This window comes from Vicugna pacos, chromosome 14, assembly GCF_048564905.1.
Source record: "Vicugna pacos chromosome 14, VicPac4, whole genome shotgun sequence".
In the NCBI taxonomy this organism is placed as follows: domain Eukaryota; kingdom Metazoa; phylum Chordata; class Mammalia; order Artiodactyla; family Camelidae; genus Vicugna; species Vicugna pacos.
Window position 1 is genome coordinate 63,505,040 of NC_133000.1, and position 24,888 is coordinate 63,529,927.

At 49.2% G+C, this 24,888-nt stretch overlaps 1 protein-coding gene across 8 annotated transcripts in view; it reads left to right on the top strand.

The window, feature by feature from the left end:
- Positions 1 to 24,888, top strand: part of FARP1 (FERM, ARH/RhoGEF and pleckstrin domain protein 1) — a 332,832-nt gene that overhangs the window by 296,970 nt on the left and 10,974 nt on the right. For all 8 annotated transcript variants that reach the window (XM_072976475.1, XM_072976476.1, XM_072976477.1 and 5 more), the window contains 3 exons: positions 15,877 to 15,958; positions 21,298 to 21,535; positions 23,755 to 23,885. In XM_072976475.1, the coding sequence (XP_072832576.1) occupies positions 15,877 to 15,958; positions 21,298 to 21,535; positions 23,755 to 23,885 (451 nt within the window). The remainder of the gene's footprint in view (positions 1 to 15,876; positions 15,959 to 21,297; positions 21,536 to 23,754; positions 23,886 to 24,888) is intronic.

Below are 24,888 nucleotides of genomic sequence, written 5' to 3' on the forward strand. Positions count from 1 at the left end.
ATCAGAACATTGGAATGAAACCCAGAAATGTGTATTTTTAAAATGTTTCTTGGGATGATGGTAATGAATAACTTTTCCGGAACAGATGTTGTGGAGTGCCTGTGACAAACTGAAGACCCTGTGATTCTTTCGCTTGCATTTTGTTTATAATTCTTGTTTCTTCTATAAGCAGTGAGTGAATGAATGCATGTGTGGGTGAGTGAGCGAGCGGGCACCAGGCTCTGCCCGCTGGGGACCTGCTGTCTCTGGGAGGAGGCAGGCTCGTGGTGCGAGGAAGGCCAGGCCCTCTGGTGGACTCACAGCGACGAGTGGGCCACATCCAGTGTGGGCAGAGGGCGTCCCTGGCCAGTTCTGTCTTGGAGGACACGTGCGCCATTAATGCCCGCAGACAAGAGGCAACTCGGAAGTGACTGTGTTCAGTGCAAAGAATGGATCACAGGGAAGTTTATTAAGAAACGGCTTTGCTCAGGGTTATTGATGGACCGTGCCTGTGTGTGTGTGTTTGTATGTGACTTCACACCTTGAGATGGAAGACACGGACAGTCTCATGTCCAGGGGGATGGCTGCGTCTGCCTCCACCGTCACCCGTCAAGACCAGGACCTGAGGTCCACGTCCAGCTGTCCGTGGCCTTGGATGGTCTTGTCTCCTCACCTGTAAGACGTGGGTACGGTCTCCACCTCGTAGGCTGTCACATGACCTGAATGAGTCAGTGTTTGTAAGGGGCTTCCTGTTCGCCCCACACATAGAAAGAGAGGAAGGCTGACCATGTGTTTATATCAACTTTATTTTGAAGTTTTAGAGAGAAGCTGCTGTGACAGGGGAGTTTCTGCACATACACACCCCCTCCCATCCCCTGAGGCCAACTTCTGTCACTGTGCACTAAGAACCCAGTGTTGGTTCTGTTAGAAACCAAAATTCAATTGTGCAAGTGCTAAAGACCTAACTGGTTTTATTGAATGATTCGTGAGTGGGTGGCACCCCATCTAGCAAGTAGAGGGGGGCTCCAGGAAGCTCCAGAAAAGGAAAAAAAGGTTTTTACAGGCAAAACAAGGAATAAACAAAAAAAAACATGATTTCAGGCTTAGGTAACCTACCCGGAGGATGAAGGGGTCTGTGTGGCCGATGGCTTCATCTTCCTCTGGGGATTAGAGGGGCCCGTGTGACAGATGACCTCATTGGTGCTGACCAGAAAATTCCGGACTAACTGGTTAGGAGAACATTCCTGGGGGAGGTTGTAACTGCAGTGAGGTTAGGTATTAAGTCTTGATTTTAGCCCAGGTGACTCCATATTGGGCCTGTCCTTTTTCTTTTAATAGCATATTATTATCGACTTTATTCAGTGATAATATTTTAAATTATTTTTGTGAATAGAAAGAAAGCTGAAGTTCACAATGCTTGGGGTCCACCAGATTTGGTGCTTAAGTGACACAGCCGCCGCGCTCTGCCTTTGCAGTCCTGCGTTAGGCTGTCACGTACTTCCATCAGCAGTGGGAAATTACAGGGCAGAAAAAGTCCCGGGAAAAGACTTCCTAAGCGGTTAAGCTGAGCCCCAGCTTAGCACACACACCCGGCCCTGGCCCTGGCCCCAGCCCCACAGCTCGTGCTCCTAAGTCAACACACCTGAGAAGGGGATGGAGCATTTCGTTCTGGCGCAAACCCATGTTACCCTGTTCCTTCAAAAACAAGGAGACAGGTTTGGTGACTTGTGAAAACGTGAAGCATGCTTCTCCTTTTGAGAGCAAAGATGTTTTTACTGAGCTGTTCAAATGCATGCAGAGAAAGGCACTAACAACCTTTGGCCTTCAGTCAGAAGCCCTGAGTTCCAGCCCTGAAATGGCCTGCAGGTGCAGAGTCCAGGCTGGTCAGGTCCGTCCCCAGGGATGGATGCAGACCTGGCCCAGTACAGGGCGCCTTGGCTCTGCTGGGTACAGAACTCGGCTGGCTGCCAGGGAGCTGGAATCCGAGGGGAGCGGGGGGCAGATAAGGAGGCACTCAGGGTCGGCTTCCAAGAGGGATCAGCTGAGTTTTTGTTGGATTTTTTTTTAAGATCCTTGAGTTCGAGCCCCTTGGAAGGGGTAGAGAAGTGCAGCTAGAAGGGCTGGAAAGACGGGATGCCGAGATTCACCAAGTCGGCTCGTGGGACAAAGGAGAAGCGAAGGGGAAGCCCTGGAGCTTTGAGCCTGGTTAACTGGGAAGGTGGTCGTGAAATTTAAGACAGGCATTAAGAAAGAAAGGGGAAAAGCAAGTAAAATGGAGGGAAGATGAGCTTGCTTTGGGGCACATCAATTTTGAGGGGTCAGTGATGAAATCGTACAGGCAGGTGGAAACCCTAGTCTCAGACATGGGGAGACTGACTGACTAGGCGCAGTGGTGTAGGCATGGAAATTATCCACGAGAATCAGGTCTTTAAGGAAGGGAATAATTGGGACAAAAGAGAGCCGGGGGCAGAATCTTCCTGAATACACTTTGGGGGCAACTTTCCATAATCATAGCTTAGGGCAGAGCACGAGCCAGCAAAGGAAGCTTGAAGAAGCCACCAGATATGGGAAGAGAGAACAAGAGAGCAGGGGTGGAGGGTCCCAGAGGAGAGCGTGACTTGGGGACTGATGCCCAGGAGGGCAGAGATGGTTCAAGGTGGTGCAGGGATGCAGGAGTAGGCTTAGGGTGCCGGGAGCTCTGCAGGGAGCAGACACATGGTCAGTGTCTGTGGGGGATCACGTGCACATCCAGAGCGGGAAGGAGGCTCCTCTCTCAGGGCAGTGACGTTCTTGCAACCTGTGATTAGGAATTTCGTAGGTGGAGTGGCTTTGTCTCACCATTAGGCTCCAGGGGCTGAGCTTGAAGTGGAGCAGAAATGACTGAGTGGGTGAGAAAACTGTTGGTATTGCCCCCGGAAAGTGGGGCATCTTAACAGTGGCGCCCGTGAACCATCATAGAACAAAATGAATAAAATCTTTTTCTTGACCTACCAGCTCTGGGTGTCATTGAAAGGTCACAGGGATTCCTCAAGAGTCACTATAGAATTACTATACAATCCAGCAGTTCCACTGTTAGGGATATACCCAAAAGAAGCGAAAGAAAGGACTGGAACAGGTAACTTGTAGTCAGTGTTCATAGCAGCGTTATTCACAGGAGCCGAATGGTTGAAACAAGCTCCTATCCATTGACATGTGAATGGATAAACCGAGTGTGGTCTATCCATGCAATGGAACGTGATTCAGCCTTTAAAAGGAAGGGCAGGGAGGTGGGTAGAGCTCAGTGGTAGGGTGCATCCTTGACATGTGCTAGATCCTGGGTTCAATCCCCAGTACCTCCATTTTAAAAATGAATTAAAGTTTTTTTTTAAAACTAATAATAAAAAACAAAAGGAAGTTCAGCCTGACACCTGCTACAACGTGGGCGAAACTTAAAGGCATGATACTAAGTGAAGGAGAAGTCAAGACCAATACGATTCCACTTATATGAGGTGCCGAGAATACGCGGGTTCAGAGACAGAGAGGGGATGATGGCTGCCGGGGCTGGGAAGAGGGAACTGGGGGGTTAGTGTTCAGGGGATATGAAACTTCGGTTTGGGAAGACGAAAAGGTTCTAGAGGAGGATGGTGCTGGGGGCTGCACAACAAAATGAATGTATTTAATGCCACTGAACCGAATAGTTTAAAAAAAATGGTTAAGAAGGTAAATTTTAGGTTCTATATATTTTGCCACAATTTTTTAAGAAAAGAAAAAAAAAGTCATAGGGAATCCAGTGCAGGAAAAGACAAGAGGCTTCAAGCCAGTGCCTTGTGTGTGAGGGCCACCATGCCTGTGGGGTTCTCTGAGGGGCTCTGCCCAAGTGCTCTCCGGGATTAACTCATTGGAACCTCACGGAGGGGGCAGGTGAGCCTCAGGTGGCAGGTGTGTTTGCGGATCGAATTGCCTCCATTCAGACCCAGTCAGCATTCACAGCCAGGCCTTGATGGGTTAAGGTGAACGTAGGACCCCAGCTGAAAGCTAAAATGATAGCTAAGCTGAGAGCGAGCTCAGCTCTTATCATCCTGCTGACTGAGGACACTGTCGCTGGTGGGCGGGGCTCACCTTTCCAGGTGCTTTTCTGTCTGAATGCAGAACTCCAATGCATCTCCCTTCTCCTCACCTTCCTCGTTCTTGGAGGCTCTTTTCATCCCCCACTGCTGTTTCACTGTATTGCGCTACAGCTCTGAGATCCAGGGGCTTGCTTTTAAACAGATGGGGAAGTGAGAACAGGCTTTTTACCCTCTTATGTGACCCGGTGAGGGGTATGGCGAACAATCATCCCAGGTGGTCAGATGCCGCACTTTTCTATCAAGGTGGAGATTTTTTTCTTCTTCTTTTCTTTTTTTTGTGGAGACTTTTTTTTATTGAAGTATAGTCAGTTTACAATGTTGTGTTAACTTCTGGTGTATAGCACAGTGATTCAGTTACACATATATATGTTATTTTCATATTCTTTTTCATTATAGGCTATTACAAGATACTGACTACAATTCCCTGTGCTACACAGGAGGACCTTGTTGTTTTTCTATTTTATGTATAGTAGTTAGTATCTGCAAATCCTAAACTCCCAGTTTATCCCTCCACTTGCCCGCTTTTCCCCCTGGTAACCATAAGTTTTTTTTCTATGTGTTTGTTTCTGTTTTGTAAAGAAGTTCATTTGTCTCTTTTTTTTTTTTTTTTGATTCCAGATATAAGTGATATCATGTGGTGTTTTTCTTTCTCTTTCTGGCTTACTTCATTAAGTATGATAAAATCTCCAGGTCCATTCATATTACTGCAAATGGCATTATTTTGTTCTCTTTAAGGCTGAGTAGTGTTTCATTGTGTATATATACCCCAACTTCTTTATCCAGCCATCTGTTGATGAACATTTAGGTGGCTTCCATGTCTTGGCTATTGTATATAGTGCTGCTATGAACACTGGGGTGCATGTATCTTTTTGACTTAGAGTTCTCTCCAGATATATACCCAGGAGTGGGATTGCTAGACCATATGGTAACTCTGTTTTTAGTTTTTCAAGGAATTCCGAGGTGGAAAATTTTGATGTTAATAAACTCATCTTCTCTGGCCTGAGCTTGAACTTGGGATCATTCCAGGAAACGTAGAAAGGAGCCATGTGGCTGGACAGCCTGTGAGCTTGCCGCACCCCTGAGGGTCCTGTAAGCAGGGTGGGCAGGGACACTATTCTTTTTTCTGGCCCCTGAGGTGGCCACCATTCCCAAAGGCAGCCACCTCGACCTTCCATCAGAAGCAGTTTCTCGTAACATCCTCTCTCAGTCGGGACAGCATCCCTTGTGGTGGAGGCAGGAGCACACACCATGTACTGCCCACGCATGCCCACCCCTCCCCTCCTCTCAGCTCTGAGAGTCAGCACCACCACACTTCATCTCTGAATCACCGAGAGTGGATCGAATCCCTGGTACTGTACTTCTGAGAGGTCACCGGTGGCTGACGGCTGCTGCCCTACAGTGAAGCAGCAGCTGTCTCTGCCCCTGCGGATAGTTTATACGGTCCCCCACAAAGGGGATGTCTGTGGACTGTTTCCCACATCCACCTAAGCATAGGATCTGATTATTATTTTGTTGTTGCCCACGATGAAAACATTCATAGAGGCTGACTGTGGGAAATCCCTGTAAGTTACTCCACGGAGTAATCATTTGTGCCCCACACCCTTTGCTCCAGGCCGGCTGATTCTCACAGTGCAGCGGCCTCCTGTCTGACCGTACTTTCACTACTGGCAATGCAAACTTGACTCAGAGTAAAATCAGCTGCAGGGCTGATTTTTCTTGTGGAACTTCCTCCCGCTGCCTCAGCAGCTTGAAGCGCTCCCAGCACGCCAGCAGTCATGAATTTTGTCGTGAGTAGGAGGTTGGGGTTATGACCCCCGCATGTCAGAAATCCTGAGTCACTCTGTAATCCGGCAAAGTCAGTTAACCGCATTGATTTTTTCACCTGTAAAACTGAGTTAGCCCGGTTCAGAAGCCATGAGTCCTCCCTCCCTCCCCAGCCAACCTCCGTCCCTCCTCCTCTGAACTCCCAGGGTAGTTACTAGCCTTCCTGGGTTGACCCCACCAGTCAGGGCTCGCCTGGAATCTCGGTTCCTGGTATGCGTGTCTTAGCATCTGCCAAGACTGTAGTCTTCTTGGGGGTGGGGGTGGGCTCCCCCGTGCCTCTTACTGTAGGGTGGCACTCCTGATAAGGGCTGCTTGTTGGAACAGATGGAAACTGTACCTCGTCTCTTGTTCAGGCCCATTTTTATTACGGTTCTAAATCCTATGCCTCATCTTCCACAAAGATTCTGAGACAGTTAACAAATGAAAAGCAGTGTAAGAAAAAGAGAAACGAAGACATCTAAAGCTGCCCTGTCCCAGATGGTAGCCGCTAGCTGCTTGTAGCAGTTTAAATTTAAAATAATTTAAATTAAACATTCAGTTTCTCAGTAACACTAGCCATATTTCAAGGACTATTAGTCTCATGTGGCTAGTGGCTGCTGTACTGGACAGCAGACATTAAAAAAAATATTTCCATCATCATAGAAAGTTCTCTTTCACAGCATTGGGAGTAAGTAATTTCACAAACTGTAGATTGGGTGTAAGATAGACTGCAGAACTATATGTACAACATGGGGCACAGAGCTAATATTTTGTAATAACTATAAATGGAGTGTAACCTTTACAGATTGTATTAAAAAATGAATAGTATGCATTACAACAAACACAGGGCCCACCACACAGTAGTTGCTCAAAATACTCAACAAATTCATGAAAATGTCTTGGCTCCCTCCAAGGTTAAATCGTGAAGCATATTAAGTCTGCCTGTTGTGTTTCAAAGGCTCAAAGCAAAAGGGGCCCGGGCAAATGAGGATGGACAGTGCTTTTATACTTACAAAACTAATATTCACATGCATTTTCCACGTGATCTTAAAAACCAGAGGTTGGCCCACAGCCAGATCTGCCACCTGTGTGTGTTAATAAAGTTTTATTGGAGCACAGCCATGTCCATCCTTTTCCCCGTCGTCCCTGGTTGCTTTGGTGCTGAATCCGCCGAGTTGAATAGTTGTGGCAGAGCTTGGATGGCCTGCAAAGCCCGAAATACTGACCCTCTGGCTCTTTACCGAGAAGCCTGCTGACCCCTGGTGAAGAACTTCTCCAGGAGGAGGTGTCATTGTTCCCATTTTGTGATTGAGAAAATGAGACTCACAGAGGTCAAACCCCCTGCCCAGGGCCACGCAGCTCTTAAGTGACAGAGGTTTGACTTGGACTTAAGTCTGAGCTGATCTGTAGCTTGTGTCTTTGAAGCTGTGCCGTTGAAGTAGCGGGTTTTACACCTGCAAGGGGGCTGGGGCAGCATCTGCCGTGACTGCTTACTCTTCAGAGGAGAAAATGAGAGAGCAGCCGGCCCTGGGCCACACAGCAGACGCCCGCAGAGCCCCATCCAGCACCCGGGTCTCTAGACTTGCGTCGTTTGTCCCCACTCCCGGCTCCAGGAGGTCAGCGCTGCTGGTGGACAGGCCCTTCTGCTGCGAACACCCTCTAGTGGTGTCTGTCCTCTCGGAAGTGGCAGGAAGCGCATGGCATCTGGTCAACACTCGCCTGTGGTGACTTTGTGGAAGTATCACCTTTAGGCCTGGAGTCTGAGGAAATGAATTTGAATTTTTTTCTAATCTACTAAGAGTTTCTGTGGCGAGGTGGCCACCGCCGGGATAGTAACCCGAGTGACTCCTGTGGAATTTGACCTTCCACTTGCCCTGGGAGCCTGTCTGTCCGCTCCCAACCGATTGTGATAAAAACAGCAGTAATAACAGTGCCCGCCAGGCACTGTTCCAAGCACGTACACACCGTGTCTAGTTTAATCCTCACCACGCTAAGATGTGGGTCCCGTTAAGGAAACTGAGGCTCAGTGAGACGAAATGCCTGCCAAAGGTTGCAGAGTTAACCCTGGACTTGAACCAGGCGGGGTGGCTTCCCCGTCCTTGCTGTTCACATGGCTCTGTGCCGCCTCTTAACCCTCCCGTTTGATTTCCTGACACAGCCTCTTCTCTCCCTGTGGCATTTCTTCCAGGGCCTTAGCTGTAAAACCATACGTACAGACTTTTTGCTAAAGGAACAAAAGGAAGAAGAAAAGTTAGCTCCCTCCACTCACTAAGTTTCTCCAAACCACGTTAGCTGTTGGACATTTTTCTGGTTAGCAGGCGTAAACTACAGGCTGTGTCCCCTCCCCTGTGAGTCTTTGGGAAGCTCTTGTGCTAGTTTGTTTTCTAGCACGTCTATGACGTCTTAAGAACTTTTGAAAACCCATATTTTGTGTCTGTTTTTTTTACTTCCCGTAGTGTCTGGGGAATCCTGGAGCAGTGATATCTTTTGCTCTGGCTGAATCAGGCAGGAGGTGAGGCGTGGACGACAGAGGGATGTCTCCTGGGCTCTCATTGGCTCTTGTTGAGGTCAAGAGAGGTGCTAAGACCTTACATCTCCTTATGGGGTGTTACTGCTGGAGGAGGACTTCAATCTGCTCAATTTTGGAAGAAGAGTTGCTTTAGGATCTTGGTGGTGGTAGCCTTTGCTCACTTGAGTTGAATGTTTCTGATACTCCAGATGCTGTTAAACCCTGTTCATGTATCTTGTCATTTAATCTTTACAAGAACATCGTTAGGTAGATGTTGGGGTTTTGTTTGGATTTTTTGTTTGCTTTTTTTAAATGGAGATACTGGGGATTGAACCCAGGACCTCGTGCGTGTAAGCATGTGCTCTACCACTGAGCTGTGTTCCTCCTCCTAGATGTTATTTTTGTTGTTGTTCTCCCAGAGGAGGAAAGGAGGCACAGAGAGGGTGAGTATCTTGGCAAATGTCACACAGCTAGTTCGGACCACAACTGGTTTTTGAAACTGGGTGGTCTGGCTGTCGTGATGCCTTTAGTTCTAGAAAGTTTAGGCATAACTAACATTTGGACGGAAAGAACTCCCAGCAGCAGCTCCATGGCTGTTCACTTATAACATGAGAGCAACCTCCTGGCTCCCAGGAAACTGCAGCCCGATGCGGGATCTAAAATAGTCACTTCCCCTCCTGCTCACCTGCGCTGCACACACAGCCCACGCCGCGCCCACGAGAGTACACCCAGGCACACAGCCTGCCAGCACGGGGACATGGATGGGACACTTTTCCTTCCTGGTTACACACTCGGGATTTTGGTGGCAGGAGCCATGTCTGCCCTGCAAGGCCTTGAGCTGTGGCCTGTGTGTTTATACTGTTGGTTTTAGGCCTTGTCGAGAGTTAAGAGAAAACAGGCCTTGGAGTCCCACAGACCTGAATTCTAATCCCAGTCCCGCCCCCACTGACAACTGTGTGCCCTTGGGCAGATTCCTGAACCTTTCTAACATCCATGTCTTGAACTGTAAAGTGGAAATAACCTCTTGTCTGTGAGGGATGAAGGAGTTGGTAAAGCATTTGGCATAGCTTCTAGAATGTTCAACACATAGTGGCTGTAACCCTCCCCAACAAAAAATCTGCAGCTTTTCCTCTCCGCCACCCCCCCAACTCTGGCGCTGTCCCGAGAGCTCTGCCTTCCTTTGATAATAATGCCATCAACCAATGAAACAGCCCGGGTCCTTTGGCTTTTTCTTTTGTTCATGGCAGTGGGGTCCGTGCAGATCCTCAGATGAGCAAGCTTGACCGGTGTAAACTTCTTTTGTTTGTTTAGCAAATACTGGCTGCGCCTGTACTGTACGTTAGTCACTTGTCTCAGTGTTCAGGGAACAAAACGGGCCACGGTTGCGTTCTGCTGGAGCTTGCGTTCCGGTGACGTCTCTCGCTCTGCTGTGCACGGAGGAGGCAGCCGGACCCAGCCTGGCGAGAGCGGAGTGGAGCCTGGGGAGGGCGCAAGAGCTCCCGTTCTGTTTTCTATTCATGCCAAGCCGGGAGGCCAGTGGGTGTCTGACCCCTTTCTCAGAACAGAAATCCTCGTCTGTATTCTCGATGTGTTAAAAGAAAATCATAGCTTCAGGGCCAGAAGTATGTAGACAGTAAAGCACTTTGCATCTCTGCGGTATCTTTTCGTTTTCCTTAAACTATCTCCTTTGACAATCAAAACAATCTTGGGGATGTATCGCCATCTGTCCCCCTGTGGCAAGTGAGGCTCTGAGAGGGAGAGTGCCTTGCGAGATCGTTGTTCAGTACAAAGCTAGGAAGGACCACACCCCATTTCTTACTTTCCCTGGAGCCCGTGAGCCTGGGGCAGGAGAGGTAGCTGTCAACGTGACTGGTTCTCCGGTTCTATCTAGAGCAATGCTTTCCTACAGACCTGCAGTGGTGGGAATATTCTGTGGCCACATTGTTCAGTATAATAGCCACTAGCCACAGGTGGCCATTGAGCCTTTGAAATATGGCTGAGGAATTGACATTTTCAGTGTCATTTCATTTGATGTAAAATTAAAATTTGAATAATTGTACATGGATACTGTATTGGATGGCACAGTTTTGGAAACTTAAAGAGAAGGACTTCTGAGTGGAAAAAAGACAGTGGACACAGTCTGCCTTTCCTACCGTGACCCAGTGCCCCACCATCCACTTGCTTAGAATCCACAGTCATTGAGGTCGTATTCAAACATGCAGCTCAAGGGCGGTTCTCCAAGCCCTCCGTTCCCTGCTTCAGTCAGAGAGATCAGGGCTGCTTCTCTTGTGCAAAAGCTTTTGTTTGAAGATTGTCATTGGTTTTTAAAACAAGACTGCAAAAAGGATTTAAAATCATTACTCTCAAACAACAATGAACTGAATTGCTTTGCTGTACCCCTGAAACTAACATTGTCAAATGACTACATTTCAATGAAAAATAAGAATTAAAATAACAGTGCAACTCCTTGGAGACAAGGCAGTGCAAAACCAGCTTGGAAAAGTACACAGCGGAGGCAGGATGGCGGGAAGCCACGGCAAGATACAGATCACGGGTAAACCCTGAGGGGGAACTGTTTGTACATGTACTTTTTTTTAATATAAACTTATTTAAAATTTCATGTTTGTTTCAAAGGCAAGAGAGACGTGTCAAGGACACCGTGGTCTCCTGACTGTATTCTGCCGCTGCTCGGCTGTGCACTGTCCACCTAGGGTTCCAGGGGCAGCGGCTGTTGGTGACTGCTTCATTTTAACATGAGTAACAGCGCGTGTTCTCACGCGTATTCGGGAGCTGTTTTTCTCACGTTATCTGCCTTATTCCTGACTGTATAACCCCCTGTGCTTTAAGAGCAAGTTACTTTTATTTTAGGAAAATGAAAATGACTTTTCCAGTGGCCTGAGTTGCAGGTGGGTTTCTGCTGGAAAGCACTTGAGAGAGCACACTCTCCAGGCCACGGATGAATTGGAAATGGCCCTTCTGTTCTGCTGCTTTTTAATACATGGCCCATTAACAGCACTGAACCCGCCTCTCATCTGGATGCTACCAAGGCTGACCGGGAGCGGGCTGTCACTTCTGCACCTCTTGTTAGACTAGACCTGGTGTTAAACCTCAGAAGAACAAAAGTTGTAGCTGTAAGCAGCCCAGTAGTGTAATTGATAGAGGTGAGACGCTGAGATCAGAGGCTGTCCTGTCCCTGGCGCTGAGGGGCAGGATGGATCCCTTCCCCACCCCTGCAGGAGAGAAACCCGTGCATCCCGGCCCAGGGAGGACGCCTCAGGCACAAACGCCTTCCTCACAAGTGAGGATGTGAATTAATGTTCAAATGAATGCGATTTTCCTCTCCAGGGATTTCAGAGGATGTTGAAATTCATCAAAGAATATTGAGATCCACATGTATTACACGCAGCTAATATATATATTAATCTAATCTATTACTGTGGCTAATTTGTTTGCTTTTTGAACCCAGCCACCCTTCCCACCCTACATATTAATGGAAAATTTGTCTTGATTCATTTGCTCATTTATGTGCTATTCTTTTATTTACATAGCTACCCAAACACACATTTAGAGTCACAGGATCCACAAGGAATAGTAAGAATTAGGGTATGATGTTTGTTTTGCAAATGAGGCCTAAAAATGAGACTTCACAGTTTAATCTATTTTCCCAGGGTCAGAGAGTGCCCCAACACAAAGCCAGGTTAAAAAAGTCAGCCCTCTAGCTCTGAGCTGCTCGGCTCACCTCTGGGTTTTAATCTGAGGAGATGAGTCTTCACTTCATTGTGAGAAGGGGAAGCCTGAACCTCGGTCTTTCTGCTACTGAGTTGCTGACCAGCTCACGGAGTGGTGAATGAAGTGTTTGCAGAGGGTCTGGAAGACTCAGATTGTGTGTGTGTGTTTAAACCTGTGCTGAGATAACATGTAGCTGCTCCTGGAAGCACATTAATCATGGTGCAAGGGTCAGAATTTAGCATCTGGGAGGCTGCTTTGGTACATGGGTCCAAAGTAAAACTGTCAAGAGAATTTTCAGCTGTGTGGCCTTGCGGTAATTACACAGACAACAAGTATGTGGCCCTATCTTCCAAACAAGGACCCTTTTCTTGTGAGGTTAACGTCCGGAGGCTGTTCCGGAAGAGTTATAATTACTTTTTCATGTTCCCCACAATAAAGTGACCTTTTAGCTCTTTACAATAAAGCAAATGCTTTAGACTCGTGGGTTTGCTGGCATTAACGTCTAGGAAGTATAAACACGACAGTAAGTCTATACAGGGCAGTGAGAGCACTGGGTCTTGTCCCCTTTCCCATGCGCTGAGTCCATATTCTGGAACCAAGCAGGGCGGCACGTGCCCTGTCTCGGTGGGGAGGGGACAGACCTGCCAGTACTGGCTGCACGAACTCCCAGGGCCCCAGCCTGGTTTCACTGCATCACCTAGAGCTGCTCCCTTGAATGGATTGACATCAGTGTCTTCCCTGCACACAGGGGACTGGCAGTACTGCCCCAGAGCAGTTTCTAAAATGAAAGTGAAGATGCTAAAGACTGCGAGAAACAATAAGGTTCTGCTAGCGAGCCAGTGCAGGAGAGAAGGGCCCCTCGCGTCTGGGGTTTTAACATCAGTACATTTTCTTCTAGTAAATAGTTGGCGAAAGATGAAAGGAAGTGAAGTCAATGAAGTTTGGTCCCCTCTGCCGCTCCCCACCCCTCCTCCCAGTCTGCGTTCCTGCTTTTCATTTCCCTTGGGTGGGGGCGCGCTCCCTGAGAGGGGAAAGGCTGCTCGTTATTAATGGAAGCGGAGACCCCTGTTTCTCCCCTTGCCCACTCAGTCCAGAAGATTCTCGCTAAAATGTCTAAACTACATCCTTTAGATTAACTAGACCTTTCTCAAGTGGCATGCCCATTTGAAGGTTTGGAGGTCACTGATTTAAGTTCCAGATAATAGCTGCCTTCCCAGAAATCAACTGTAAATTGTGTCTTGCCTCTGTTTATTGATGTGTGGCATGTAGTCAACCTCAGGCCCTTCTGCCTCAGCAGTTGGGTCCTCCTTTGTTGTTCAGACGTGGGGAAAAGGGAAGGAGAACTTCCCAACCCCTAAGAGCTTCCTGTGATGCTGAAGGTGAGGCGGGGTGGAGGGTGGTTCTGAATAGCAGAAAACCTCTGTTTCGGGCTGAAGCTCCTTTTTGTCCCAAGTGTAAGGTGAAGAACAACCAGTAAGTTTAGGTCTACACCCAGACGCACACAGGAGCAACAGAATGGCCAAATGATAAACGTCTCCATTGTGACTTCATTAATAATCATTTGCCAAAAATCCAGAGATGCCACAACCCTGTAGCTGACAGGCTGGAATAACACATGATTGTTAGCAGAGGGCTGAGGACTGTCTCAGAGGAGAGCCTGGTCCAAGGCAGATGCCTGAGCATTCTCCGGTGACCTCATTTGGGGGGAGAACGGGATCTGATGGATAAGAGAGACAGACAAGTGAGGGTAACAGACGCTTCTAGCCTGAGACTGAGGCCGAACGGTGAAGGAAATGGAGGAAGAAGACTGGGTTTTGGCAGCAAGAAAACTAATTCTGCGCGGAACATCTTGAGTTTGACATACCTGTGGGGTCACTTGAGCAGTTCCTTCAGGAAGGTATGAACTGCGGTGCCTGAGTCGGTAGCTACACAGAACACTGGGGTACAGATTTGGCATCGTGAATCAAAACCACAGAGAGTAGAAGGGGTTGCTTAGGAAGAAGTGAAAACTTAGGAGAGAAGCAAGTAGTAATTATTACCATCATCCAACACGTCTATTTTGGCCGCTAAGAGGAAGCAGAGGAGTTGAGGGACTGTGTCGGTGGGAGAGAACAGAATAGGTAAAGAAAGACAGCCCCAGGGGAGCTGCTGAAGACCCGGCAGGGCTGGGAGCGTAATGGGTACCCCGGCTCCTTTTATTTTCGAGAAGCTTGAATTACCTAATGGGTCTGGGTGCTCATCTCCCCTGTGATGTAATTCACAATGTATGCCCAGTTAGAACTGAGCTAGTGGAATATGCGGTGTTCGTGCTGCCTGGTGGGGGCGGCCAGGGGCTAGGTGAGGAGCCGGCCTCCTCCCGCTCCCCCACCCCATTTCTGTCTGTCCCACCCTTGACTTTTCTACCCCCTGATGTGTTTCATCAAGTTCGTACATGTCTCTCTGCCCTCTTCTCCCCATTCTGGGATCCCTGATGAATCAGAGATGGAGCCAGGAGTTGTGGAAGGCTCCGAATGCCGAGAGGGGAGTCACTTCTCCCGGTGCTGGAGGTGTTGGAGTGGGGCATCTGTGGAGTGTCTGTCACTGCCCCATCCCCCTGGGGCCTCGGGTTTTATTCCACTCTGAGCGCCCCTCACCTCTGACGGGGAGCCTTGTGCCCAGATTTTTACCTTTTTTTTCCCCCCAGTTCATTCCTTTCCCTTTAAGTTGGCAGAATTCTAACTATCCTGAATGGTTGGTTTGAAGACAGTAGCCAGGTTCATTGTTGCAAATCGTGTTATGATCGTCCCTGGGAAATTCTTTTCTCATCTGCAGGTAGATTTGCAGATATGCACAGGTATCCAAGTGAGAGGAGTGTAGACCTGGCTCCTGGGCTCACTGCCTCATGATCACTGACATGAGACAAGCTGCTTAGTTTCTTGGTGCCTCAGTCGTGAGCATGGGAGTGATGGTGGTACCTGCTCGTAAGGCTGCCACGAGGATCGAGTGAGGTGATGCCTGCCGTGCGCTCAGCACTGTGGTCAGCACTCAGCCACTGCCGGCTACCAGTATCCTATTATTTTTCTCACTGCTGTCTAAGTCCCGGATTATCAGCATCTGGTGTAACCAGGAGCCAGAAGAAATAGGAATATAAACCCAAGTACTCGGCTGAAAGTGCCCCCATCTTGGTCACCTCCCCCCACCTTGTCTAGGGGACCCCGACCCATCTCCGTACCTGGGACACCCATCCCGCTTTCTTCCGGGTCATTCTCCCCACGCCCCTCTCTGTGCCTGAGTTTCTTGTACTTTCTCAGTTGGATTTTTCTCTTCCCAGGGGCTCTTCACACAGCCCTTTGTCCGCTTCAGACTAAGGGCTCTTGGGAGCAGACACCTTGATTTTGAGGCTCAGTCTTGCTTCTTAAAATGTCTGTTGGTTCCGATCTGTAAGATGGAATCAGTTTCAGGAGCTTGTTCCTGCAAGTCATCTCCACGCTGTTCTAACACTGAGAAAATCACCCAAATGTGGATGGAAAGGAAAAAAAAAAAGTAAAACGAGACCAATTTAAAATGTCTTTCAAAGCCGAATTCTTTGCAGAAGGAGTGGGGTCACTTCAGAGTCTCCTTCTGGTGCTGACATTCTGTGACACGCAGAGGGGTGTCTAAATGTGGTTGGAAAGGCAGGCATCAACGCTGATACCTTGTCATCGGGGGCGGGAACGCCATCCGGTGGTGTGTTCACTGCTAAGGCTCTGCTCTCCAACCCTCTGCTCTCAGGGAAGGCCGCTCGAATGCCCACCTCAGAGGGGATTACCAAAGAATCGGGGACGTCATGCTGAAGAACATTCAGGACATGAAGGTGGGCTGCTCGGGGGCTTGGGGGGTGGGGGTCCCCCGGGGGACATGCCGCTGGGGCTGCCCGAGGCCGTGGCCGCGGTCCCCCTCCCACGAACACCTGATTTGGCAGTCTGCATGCAGCACGCCCCTGGGGATGCTCTCTGCCCCGTCCAGATAACTTTATTTGGCAGCATCAAGGAAAATCCAGTCACCCCGCATAAGCACCGTCAGTATTTTCCTCTTCGCAAGCTCCCTGTTGTAACCAAAACAACAGGTACTTTCTGTGTCTGAGTTGTTCAACACTCTTGAAAAATTACGTAGGCAAAACATGGGTTGCCTGAACATTTCACTTTCAGTCCGTTCTTTTGGCTTCTTGTGAGTGTGAAAAAATGTTGGATTCAGGGCTATGTAGGAATTCCAGTCAGTTCTGTGACTTGAAGCCAGCTTATCAGGTAAGTGTATTTTTAACCATCCAGCAGTATTGACAGCGGTACAGGAGAGTGAAAGTCCGCGCAGAGAGCTCAGGATTCCACCTCATGTTTGAAATCTGCCCCAGCTCTTCCATCTGAAATGTTCATTTCTGCATTTTCATTTTAATCCATAAATAATTCCTTTAATATGTACTATCTTGATTCACACAATCTGTCTTTTGAATATGAAGACAGCCTGTATTTGCATTTTAAAGCAATCTTCCTGCCCAGAGCCTGCCTAATAACCTTAACTAATAACTAAGAACAACCTTGTAACCCCCTAAAGAAGGCAGGTCACTTGCATGCCACCATTTCAGTCCACCCAGCCATCAGTCCATCCACGCAGCACTGGCTGAGCACCTAGAACGTCTAAGGTACCCGTAGAGTAAAAGTTATTGTTGAGGTTTGAATTAATTCCCAAGAGTCTAACTGGTGTTGAATTTGTTCCCCTTAGAATGATGTATCTCATGAGAGAGGACAGTCGGGGCAGAGCAGGGGGCAGGGGACACAGAAGACATAGGATCTGAAGCTAGTCAAGGGATTTCCTGTTTCTCTCAATGAAGTTCAAGGTTATTATTTAACAGACCCTGAGCCTACTGCTCACTTTTTCACGGTGTTCAGAAAGCAACAGCCCCCTCTTCGGGGGATATCAGAGAGAGTCCCCAAAAGCCATCAGGATGGCAGAATCCTATGCAAAAAAAAGAAAAAAAGAAAAAAAAAAGCAGCAGCAAAGAGTTATCTCCAGTGTTCCGCAACTGCAGTATTTTTAATGCCATAAGTAAGGTGGATTACAAAACTCACACGTAACGGTAACCGACATCTTTTCACTTTCCTTAGTGTTTCCTATTAATGTATCTTATTTTTAGAGCCATTTTAGGTTTCCAGAAAAATTGGGCAGAAAGCTCACACTGAGTTCCCATATTCTTGGCACCCCGCCACTTGTCCGTCTCCTGTTAGTGACATCCTGCATTGCTGTGGTTGGTTTGTTACAACTGATGAACCAGTATCGCTACGTTATTGTTATTAACTAAAGCCACAGGGTGCAGTAGGGCTCACCCCTGATGTCCTGCGTTCTGTGGGCTTTGCCAAGGGCATGATGTCCTGGACCCACCGTGACGGCAATCACACAGGGTGATGTCACTGCCCTAAAACATCCTGCTCTCCACACATTCATCCCTCCCCTCCCCCAGCCCCTGGTAACCACTCATCTTTCACTGTCTCCGCCATTTTTTACAGAACGTCATACAGTTGAAATCACACCGTGTAGCCCCCTTCAGACTGGCTTCTGTCACTTGCTAAAAGCGTCTTCTCTCTCTTCTCTAACATGTGTCTGTGACTGGTGTTCTTCCCGGTTACTTTCCTCGTAGGAAGCCTCTTTTCCCACGTGGTGCCCCTTTTCTTGACCCAGTTTTGTTTTTACCTTTTTTGATGGTGCTCCCTGCACCTGAGATTACCAGGGCGGGCGCCATCACAGGCCTCGGGGGACAGTGGCGGAGACCTGCCAGCTTGCTCCCTATCTCCTCAGGGACAGCCTGAGATTGTCCTGTCTCCCAGCTCTCGTGTCCCTCCCACAGAGGCCTGACGTGCAGTGGGCATCCTCCCTCCTGTTCCCCGAGCACCCAGGACCTCCTAGAATACACCTGATGTCCACCCCTGGCGAGTCTTCCTCTCGTCCAGCGAGCTGGCATTTTTGCATGTAGCCGGCTGCTTCGGCTGGGCTGGTGTCTTGGTTACTGTGCCGATGCCACGAGCATTTACAGCGTGGAGCTCTGGGCAAGCAGCATAAAAACAGATGGAGAGGCTCAGAGTCTCTGGCAGCCTTTTGGAGAAACGTGTTTTGTTTTGTTTTTTAATTGTGGTTGTTATCATTAGTTTTAAATAATTTTTGTAAAGTGTGGAGGGGCGCAGCAGGAGGTTCTAGAGATGCAGAAGCCCTGGTTAGTACTTTCATCCAAGATGCTTAGGGTGAAATCCAGCTTGCAGTGTCTCCCCGTCTGAACCATGCACTGACCGGCGCGCAGGGCTCAGCAAGGATGCTGACATTCCCCTGCGGCTGTTCCCAGACCCTCCACACAGGACTGAGGGAGCCAGGCCAGGGGCTCCAAACCCTGCCTAAAAGTCAGAGATACCCTGCTCGTGATCGCTAGCCTGGGCTGTGAACTTCCAACTGGAAACATCTGCCCAGATGCCCAAAGGCATTCCAGACTCCGCACAAGCAAAGGGTACCGTTGCCTTTCGTCTTGACCCTTCACCGGCCGTCCAGGCTGTGACCCTCACTCCTGGGCCCTGTCTCCTGAAGCCTCCAGGTCCTGCCCCTTCTCCTTCTTAAACTCCTACCACTTTATTCCCTCTAGGTCTCAGTTCTCTCTGTCCACGATGACTCACCCAGCTGCCTCCCAACCACACATCATCCACCATTTATATCACAGCCAGACTGACTAGGCTCAAAACTGTCCTTGTCTCTATGTGGTTTAGAGAATACAGTCCAAACGCTAAACCTGACAAAGAAAGCCTTCCCTAGACGATCTTTCCAGAGCCCTTACCACCCCCACCGTTCACATTCTACTCTGTGTTCTGACAGCCTTGAACTCACCTCTCCAGGCACTCAGGGCTTGACAAGACCCCTGCCTCGGTGGGGAGCAGGCGTTGGTTCATTTGTTCATTTAACACGTGCAGCCAGCAGACATCTGTGGAGACCTACTGTGTGTTTCAGGCCCTGAGGATGTAGGACAGGACAGACTGCACGTGTAAAAACATGCACAGAGCTAACACATGCACACACACACTTTACACACACACACTTACACACACTTACACACACACACGCACATGCACACACACACACAAGCGAGGGCATGTATGAGTGGCGGAATCCAAATAAACTCTGGATTGTCCCAGTGTCAGTTCCCTGGCTGTGATGTTGGGCTGTTAGACAAGATGTGAGCATTAGGGGAGGCCGAGTGAAGGGTGCCTAGAACCCCGTCTACCTGTCTTTGCAACTTTCTATGAAACCATATTTCAAAAAATAGGTCACAAAAGAAACTCGACAGGGAGACCATGTGATAAGGGTTAAGATGGACAAATGCAGCGGAAGTACAGGAGGAAGAGGAGGCACCAAGTTCAGGGAAGGGCTAGAGCTGACCCTGAACGTGGGCCGGGGCTTAGGGGGGGTCTCGGAACGGGGGTCTCGTGTGCGGAGGCTCTGGGCACGAGGGCCTGGCACATTCAAGTGCAGGTGGTTCAGCAGGTGGCCCGGCTGAGTGGTAAGAGGTGATGATGGAGGGCGGAGGATTTACACGATGAGGGCTCCGTGTGCCCTGAGACCCTGCAGGTTGTCCTGACATGGTGGGAGTTCTTGTCCCAGTCCAAGCAAGAGGTGACATTCTCAACTGCAATTGATGGAAGTTCTGACAGACGTCAAAGTCAGGGGTCAGGTGTGCAGGCAGAGACCCTGATTCAGACACCACTTCAGTGGCCGAAACGAGGGCAGTGACCATGGGGTGAAAACAGGAGCGGGCTTGCTGTTTTTAGGAGGTCAAACTGGTAGGACTTGGTGAAGGATTTAAAAAATGAGGGCATCTGGAGTCATCTCCAGGTATTCCTGTCCTGAGGAGCGGGCTGGTGGCGGCACCAGCCTGGGGTTAGTGAGTCACAGGCAGCCGCAGTTGAGCAGGGGGTGTCGGCTTGGTGTCTGGCCTCACTGCGTTTCCAGCTCTTTATGAGCCTGGGGGTAGAGATGCTGGACTTAGGAGTCCAGACAAGGGAGTCGGCTGCACGCAGTGAGCCCACTTCTGGGATGTGACGATGGAAGACTTGAGGACCACAGCTGTTGTGAGGGAGGAATTCCTTCTTGAATGCTCTGTCACCAAACTTCTTACCCCGCATCTGTCTCCACCACCCCGTTAAAGGAAAAAGATCTGTAACAACACTTGTTACAGGTGGCAGAGCACACTTCATTCAGGACCATCACAGTAGGTGTGGGGACGCCACAGGGCATTTTACAGTGGGGGAGAGACTGGGCTCAACTCCAAGTGCAGCCGCGGCCAGTGGGAATCTACAGCCAAGGACAGGGCGGGGCCGGAGGATGGAAAATTACTGTGAGGGGACGTCACAGGTGAAGGGGGATTCCGGCTGAGCCAACTTAGCAGGATTCTTTGCTGAAGACAAGCCGGGTGCTCAGACATCCCTTGGGGGTGGTTGGGGCTGCAGACCCCAATGTCGAGAGTAAACAGATATCCAGGGTGGGAAGTGCTGGTGAAGTGACTTGGCAGGGTTCTCACTAAAACTGGGTTGTATGGGGAAGTGCACAGATGGGTCTGGGAGAAAGTTCAGGAGCCTGGTGGAAGTTTGCTCAAGCAGAGGACCTTGGTCAGAGCCCGGTAGAGATGGACGGAGTCTTCGTCCCGTCCGCTCCCCGGAGTCCTGCAGGTGGTTCATGGCAAATGCTCGGTCATTATATGAGCAGAGTGGGGGAGTTGAGCAGAAATATGTACTTTTTAACTATGTGATGTTTATTGAGTGGCCCTGGCCTAATTTGTCACTTTTTGACATTTAGGAGAAAACCCCAAGCCCCCTGAAGGAGCTCCCATTCGTTTGTTTCCCCTCAGTTTTGCCAGCCTCCTTTTTAAAAGAACACTCACATGTCTAATGTTATGCATACATCTCTAGTATCTTACAATCCCTGCGTTATTTTAAACTGCTCAGTGCATTAAGAGCTTTTGATTTCGTCCTGAGAATTTAATTTGTGAAATATTAAACTTCAAATTAAATAAATGGGATGAAGTAATGAATGCAAAGGGGAGCTTTACTTCTGAGAGTCACGCTGGGTGGACCACGTGGCTGAGTGGGACTCTCCTCCTCCTCGCCCCCTCCCCTGTCTTCTGCCCACCAGCAACTGGCAGCTCATCTGTGGAAGCACAGCGAAGCTTTGGAGGCGCTGGAGACCAGCATCAGGGGCTCCCGGCGGCTGGAGAGCTTGTGCAGAGACTTCGAGCTGCAGAAGGTGTGCTACCTGCCGCTCAACACCTTCCTCCTGCGCCCGCTGCACCGGCTCATGCACTACAAGCAGGTCCTGGAGCGGCTGTGCAAGCACCACCCGCCCAGCCACGCCGACTTCCGGGACTGCCGCGGTGAGCGTCCTTCGGGGCGGCGCGGGGATACTGTGTCCCCGGGTTCCATAATGACCCGGGGCCGATACTTTTTAGGACCTGGTCCAGTAGTTTCTGTTTTCTCTTGGCCGTCCCCATAAAGAAAGCAGTGATGATCATGATGATCATTCTCTTTTCCATCCCCTCTCGCATGCATTTTCTCCTTCCATCCTGAATGGTTTAGGGCCAAGAACCCTGGAGAAGCTCCACTTAGAGTCAGCCCCCTCCAGGAAGCTTTCCTCTACCTACACGGTGGAACCTCATCACTCCCCCCTTGGACAGGCCTTGGAAAATGATTTGTAACAAATACTACCGCTCATTGCTGTGGGGCGTTTGTAAGGTCGCCACCACAAGCACTTCACCTGTATTAGCTCTCAATCTTCACCAGAAGCCGACAAGACAGGGGTGAGCTCATTTTACGTATGGGGGCTGTTGAAACCAGAGAGGTTAAGGAATCTGCCCAGAGTCACACAGCGGGAAAGTAATTGACTTGTAACATGAACCAGTGTTCTTGACAATCCTTATCCTCCTGGCTCCTGATATTATTATCCTCTGTCCCTCGCTCAGCACCTGGGCCAGGTACTCTGCCAGGCATCTTACTTACATAAATGCTTTTTTACTCCTTTAACAACCCCATGAGTGTTGTTAGCCCATTTTACAGATAAGAAAACTGAGGCTCAGAGTGGGTAAAGGGCTTGGGAGTGTTGGCAAAAGATCAGAGCTGGCATTCCAGACTATGCTTTCCCCACCGTACCTCGTGTTGTCTTTCTGACCTGTGTCATCAGTCTTGTGTTGTATATGGTCTTCTGATGTTTGAGCTCCCTGGCCTGGACTGCAGGTCCCTCGAAGGCCAGGCTTGAGGCCTGTTGCTGGGGCCCCTACACTCTCCAGCTCGTCTGTGCGCAGAGTGCGCCCTCCGCAGGTGGCTCGACAGATTACATGAAATCGCACACCTGTTAGTATGTCAAGGCCTGCCTCTTGCCTAAAGTACCGTACACTTAATCTTTGTTTTTAGAAAGACCACCTAGAAGATTTGGCAAGATAACTGAGACGTTGGCAGTTATGGAAGGAGAACAGAAATGCCTCGTGACGGGATTTTGGTTTGCTTTAGACGGCAGTCTTTAAAACAAACCCTGCTGCCTTGTGTCTCAGCATATTCTGTTCCTTCTGCTTGGACTCCTGGCCACCAGCTCCTGGTCCTTTCCCCGGTGCAGTCCTCCTCCTCCTTTAAGGCTCTGTCTGTGCCTAAACCTCCAGGCTTGGTGACCCTCCCTGCCTGCCAAACTGTTGACTGGACTAAGTCAGCTGATCATGTCTGAAGACAGAGCACGCTCTGGGTTTGTCACTCTGGCTGAGACGAGGAGCACTCTGTGATAAGCAGCTGGAGGCATTCCATTTGCACCCTCAGGAGAAGCAGGAGAAAGGAGTGTCTCCCAGCCAGGCTGGAGGTGCGGGGGGAGGGGGTGTTCAGGGTCCTGAAGATCGCAGGTCCATGGACAGACGTTTCTTGCTTTCCCTTGACAAGCTGACCAAAATGCTCAGCTACTGTGGATTGGCGTGCCACCCAAACTCGCACCAGCTGGGCACTAGCTCCTTTTCCATATTGGATGCCCCTGGGTAGGGGGAGATGTGCCCACAGCGGAGAATTGAGTTTGCAGTTGTTCTTTAAACCGTCTTGGTAACCATGTCTGCAGAAGGAGGAACTGGGGTGTGCTGGAACGTTCGTTACCCGAAGGTGCTGCATTATCAGACCTTTTGCCAGAAAGACCCTTCCTTTGCCCTAGATTTTCCCGTGGTCTCGCTGCTTTCTGTGCTCACTCTGCTCTGTTCTTCCCAGGTAACAGGGAGGAGAGAAAAATCTCTGTCCTGGGAACTAACTCTAGGCACTCCTATTCCTCTACTGCTGCCCTTGGATACCAACGAGAGATTCTCACTGAAGGACGGCTGTCCACCCGGAGCCAGGCAGGGGGCGTTAACATTGTCAGGATGGTTTAGGGGAAACTGAAGCAAAGCAAATCAATACATAATGTAAATCACTCACTTCGTGTTGCTGAGAAACAGCAGTATTTTCTCTGGAAGAGGATGGTTTCTGACAGTTCAGCTGTGGGAGGACTTTACCCTGCAGAACTGAGCGCAAAGACGATGGGGGAAGCGACCCTTCTCTGCCGTTAATGCTGAACTTTCTGTGTTTCCTTCCGTAGCTGCTTTGGCGGAGATCACGGAAATGGCCGCACAGCTTCATGGTACGATGATCAAGATGGAGAACTTCCAGAAGCTGCATGAACTCAAGAAAGATTTGATTGGCGTTGACAATCTTGTGATTCCAGGAAGGGTAAGTGGCCATGCTCTCTGCAGGCTTTGGAGGTAAAGCCAGAAAGGCAACACTGAAGTGACTTAAATGGGAACCTTTTGAATGTGGACATCCCGAGTTAAAATAGCCTCCTTCCTAAGGGACAGCTGGGAAAATGCCTTGAACATTTCAGTGTCAATTTAAAAATCTTGTGTTAGGAGATAAATCCACCCTTTGGCCTCATATTCTGCTCTTTCTCCTTCTTGGCTGACTTGCTTATTTACTTTTTCCCTCACCATTTTCTGAGGGGATTTGAGACTGCTTACTTTTAATTTAGGGAAATGAAAATGGAAGATAAACCATTTTCTTCAGAATTGGGTAAAATGGTGCTAGAAAGCAGAGTGTGTGAAAGCAGGCTGTCAATTTCCACGTAAATAAGAAGAGTATTTTTTAAAGACGCAACTTTCTCTTAGTAATTAAAATACCATTTTAGCCAGAACACGATTCTGGGAGAGGCACACCCACTTCTTACTGACCTCACCTCCCCGGCATCCTTCATGACATGTAGGTGATTCACAGTTAAGGAAGGAAGCCTGGCTGCCAGATGTGCTCCCTCCAGGCCAATAGGCATTTTACGGTTTTGTTTGTAGTTGTTTTTTTTTAATGGAGGTCCTGGGGATTGAACCCAGGACCTCATGTGTGCTAAGCATGTGCTCTACCACTGAGCTGTATACTTCTCCCACCCCCATGGGCATTTTAAAAATCGAAGGTAACCTGCCTTTCTCCAGGTCTCACCCTAGGAAGCAGTCACTGCCCAGGAACTAAAAATATGAGTCGGTTGCTGCGTCTCATCAAATCTCTTTGTGGGCTCTTTCTCCAGTAGCGCCTCTTCTCGAACGACACCTCACCCTGGTTCAGAAGGCAATTTCCGCCTCTTTGATCCGCCGCATACCTTCCTTGGTCTTCAGACCAGCATCCAGTTGTCCGGGGCTTCTAGTCGTAGCTGACAGGTCGCCTCCCTGGAAACTTTCACCCTGTGTAACTC